This window comes from Aegilops tauschii, chromosome 1 (assembly GCF_002575655.3).
Source record: "Aegilops tauschii subsp. strangulata cultivar AL8/78 chromosome 1, Aet v6.0, whole genome shotgun sequence".
Taxonomy (NCBI): domain Eukaryota; kingdom Viridiplantae; phylum Streptophyta; class Magnoliopsida; order Poales; family Poaceae; genus Aegilops; species Aegilops tauschii.
The window spans coordinates 46,436,625-46,440,809 of record NC_053035.3 but is presented as its reverse complement, the minus strand read 5'-3'; the positions used below and the strand labels follow the sequence as shown (position 1 = coordinate 46,440,809).

Below are 4,185 nucleotides of genomic sequence, written 5' to 3'. Positions count from 1 at the left end.
ACCCATATACCTTATGAACAATGAAAAAATAAAACAAAATGACCCAACCCAACTCACCTCGGGCCCATTCTAGCATTTTGTGCTGGATCCGCCACTGCTGCCGCTTGCAGCAACTGAAGCACCTCGGCCCCCTTGTGCGTCCTCCCCTCCCATGGCCGAATTCGTCGTCGAAGGTCATCTTCGTGCACGGGAGCCGGCCGCCTCAGCGAGCGCTGCTGCCGATCGAGCACACAGGTGTCTCTTCCGCCTCGACGTGCAGCTCCACGACAGGTAATTCACTGCAATCTGAATATCGCAAGCATCATTTATCACCTATATCACATCCTTCCAGTTTGATCATAGATGATTTTTCCACTTACGTTCCTTCCTAGACCAAACACGTTCACGGCCTCCACTAGTCCACTCAATTCAACATTTTGAGTAACCTGTAACTCTCAAGTTGACAGGGGAAAGAAAGCATAGGGAAAGCAGGTGCCAAACCCAAAGGATCGGGGGCAACTGAACGGGGCAGATTGGGACACATTCTGTACTACTACATTTAGTCACATGAAACACACACAGTTACTCCCTACAGTACTACGTACACATTTTCTAAAACTAATGGTGGCCTCCCCTGCTTCTCATACAATAAGGGAAGGTCTGCACGTGGATGGTTGCCATGCTCTCTGGCTTTGCTGTGGGAAGAAATTTGATGCATTCCAAACTTTGAAGGAGCACAATAAAGGTCCATACATGTTCCAAACTTCAAACTCAACCCCAGAAACAAAGTTACAACACACGTGATCTATTTAATGTGAGAAGGCGCGCCACAACGTCTGTCATCGATGGTCTTTGATCCACATCAAGGCTAAGACATTCCACAGCGATTCCCGCCAGAGTATCAAGAAGCTGCAAATTTCCTGTTGCTGCAATTTCCTTATCAAACAACTCGGTTGCTTTCTTTCCTTCTTTGTGGTACTGGATAAAACTCGTCACTAAGCTGTTATTGTCAGAATGAGTGGCCTTCCTCCTGCTAATGACCTCTAAGATGACAACCCCAAAACTATAGACATCACTTTTCTCAGTCAAGAGGCCTGTTTGTAGGTATACTGGATCCATATAACTCATGTCACCAATTACGTTGGCAGTGTGTTCCTTGTCTACTGCAATCAACCTCGATATGCCGAAGTCTGAGATCTTTGGCACAAAGTTGTCATCCAAGAGTATGTTTGCTGGTTTAACATCACCGTGCAGGATTTTGGTATGGGCTTGTGAATGCATATAAGCTAGACCATGTGCTGATTCTAAGACAATGCTTAGACGCACATCCAAGTTGAGAGGCTCCCTAAACTCGTGAAGAATGTCATGCATGCTTCCTTTGGAAATGAACTCGTACACTAGCAGGGGGTTATCCACTTCTAGGCAACAACCGATGAGCCTAACGATGTTCTTGTGGATGACTTGAGACTGGATGATGACTTCATTTGCAAATTGCTTGTTCTCCTGCACATTACGACCAATTGGTTTCTTTACTGCGACAAGTACGTTATCAAGAACCCCCTTATAAACTTCACCAAAGCCACCTTTTCCAATTAAATTGCTGCTCTTTAAAATTGGCTTGAGCTCGTCCACTTTGAAAATCTTAATGACTTTAGCCTTCTCCAAGGTAAGACCACCATTTTTCTCATATAACTCTCTGGTCTTCCGCTTCTCTTTTCGAATAATAATGACGAACGCCACAAATGCGATGACAAGAATACCACCTATCGCACCTACACGCACAAAGAAGCAAAGGTAAACGAAAACTTCTTACTACTATTATTCTAGTCAATAGTGGAGTTTACTCATCCCACTCGGAAGCACTGAAACAGGATTGCAAGTACTGAAATTGAAGATAACCGTGTCTCAGACTCTCAGATCCAACATCTAATATTGAGAAGTAGTAGCTCGTCTGAGGTTACCTATGCAAATCTGTGCAGCAGGTGGGAACTTTGGAGCACAGCGTTGAGTTTTTGGGTCATCGCTTCCATAACCCGGAGGACAGGTGCATCGGTAAGATCCTTCGGTGTCCCTGCATACACCTTTGCAAGGATATTTGTCTGAATCTGCACATTCATCTATATCTGTGCGCAGAAATTAAGAAAATAATTGTCAATTTAGGACACTAATAATCCAGTAAAGAAAATTAAATCATTATAGTTAAGCAGGGCGTCTGTCTTACTGGTGCATCCGTCGACGAGGTAGGCATTGCCCTCGTAGCCTTCGGAGCAGTTACAGTTGTAGCCAGGCCCATTGGTGGCGTCGACGCAGTAGCTCTGGTTGCTCAGGCAGGCGTACTTCTTGGTCTCATTGGCTTGGGCGCACGATAATGAGGCGGAGTCGGCGCCGCCGGCGCCACGGATGGCCCAGTCCAGCCACACCGGCGAGGTCCGGAGGGTGTCCCTGAGGAGGTCGGAGCGCCGGAAGGTGTAGTTGGTCCGGTCGACGAGGAAGGCGTAGTCGCACGGGCTGTAGTCCATCATGCTGCTGTGGTCGTACTCCCGGAACCTGAAGTAGTTGTGGGTGAGCCCCGGCGGGATGTCGACGTGGCAGCAGCCGAGGCTGGCGCACTGGCCGTCCTGCGCGCTGGCCGAGCTGTTGCAGAAGTTCATGCACCCGAGGTAGTAGGAGTAGCCGTCGACGAGGCGCGCGGTCTTGTCGCTCCCGATGGTGCCCATGGTGTTGCAGCCGAGGACGACGAGCATGTTGCGCGCGCTGGAGAAGCGGTACACGCCGTGCTTGTTCATCAGCGTCTCGCCGTGGCTGTACTCCTCGGCGCGGCGCGGGTCGGTGGCGTTGTAGCACATCCGCCCGACGGGGAGCATCACCAGCGACTCGGCGGGGTCCACGGACAGCCGCACCACCCGAAGGGACGTGTTGGCGAGCACGGGGCCGTCGTAGACGCAGTCGATCTCGAAGCCCTCGCGGAAGCAGTCGCGGCCGCCGGCGCCGACGCCAATGCCGAACGGGTAGGGGATGTCCACGCCGCCACAGCTGCTCTGACAGCCACGAGCCGAGACGAGGCGCTCGGGCGTCTCGATGGCGGCCGCCGCTGCCGCCGCCGCCGCCGCCGCCGCCAGGAGCAGCAAGAAGGCAGTCAACATGTTGAGAGTTGAGACCAGCTGATGCACGCCTGCCGACTGACGTTTCTGGCAACCAGCTGATGATTTAACTACAGAAGCTAGATTCTCAAAACGGTGTGGAATAAACGATTGGTTGGTGTGTTGCATTGCATATTTCCTTCTTTCCCTCCTCTATATATGCATGCGGCCGAGATAGCAACGTATGGGACGCATCACGCATTCATATCTATCCATGCAAGTTGGTGCCGCTCATAGATTTGCTCACTCGGTTTGTGGAGTATGTGCCAAAGTGGAAAGGTATACCACTTGAATGCCTTTTGTATATATAAAAAAATAGCGCATGCATGGTATTCTTGATCACATGCATGCGCTGAGCATCACTTGGAACTTGGATAGCGAGTGGGAGGCAGCTGCTCGGCATCATCTTTCAAAGGGATCCGAGGATTGTTTTTCTTTTTCTTTCCTGACCCCGTGACTTGATTTGCAAGTGGGAGTGGCTCCTCCAGCCGGGCAGCTAGCTTCGGTTGAAAAGAGAACAGCCATGACTGACGGTTTTGGCAACCCGACCTCTGATGAATGATTGGTAGACTCACTCATCATTGCCGGAGAAGAAGAAAAACCAGGGGCGGACTGCGCCAGCCGCCGCTGATCGCCGTTGTTGGCTTGCCGCCACACCCGCTGTAGCTAAAAATCGACAGCTCCTCGTGGCCCTTTACTGCCTCAAATAGGCGTGCTTTTCTGGCTCGGCCTAGTTCGGTGAACGCTCTTAGTTAGCACGTGCGTTCCTTCGGTTTATTTTTGTCATTTCGGTGATGGTCTTCTCTTGGTTAATTTTTACTATTTCAATCATATCAAAAATATTAATTTCACTCATTTTAAATTACAATTTTTAAAATGATTGAAATCAGTTATTGAAATGATTGAAATCACTTTTCTGAATATAGTTTTCTTTGTGAGTTTCATATTCCAGCTTGCGAAATTGTTTCTTCAATGGAGTAACTGTGATGTGTTTTTCTGAAACTAGTGAAATCTATCTTTTGCAATGAGTGCAATCAGTTTTTTGAAATAAGTGAAATATAGTATT

General features: G+C 49.1%; 1 protein-coding gene across 1 annotated transcript; it reads right to left on the bottom strand.

Moving 5' to 3' along the window:
• Window positions 1-505: 505 nt before the first annotated feature.
• LOC109755698 (wall-associated receptor kinase 2) lies at window positions 506-3,269 on the bottom strand. Its single transcript, XM_020314589.4, has 3 exons — window positions 2,201-3,269; window positions 1,941-2,102; window positions 506-1,751 (listed from the first exon to the last, which is right to left on the bottom strand). The coding sequence occupies exons 1-3, from the start codon at window positions 3,246-3,248 to the stop codon at window positions 769-771; spliced, it is 2,193 nt and encodes a 730-aa protein (XP_020170178.1). The 5' UTR covers window positions 3,249-3,269; the 3' UTR covers window positions 506-768.
• Window positions 3,270-4,185: the final 916 nt, after the last annotated feature.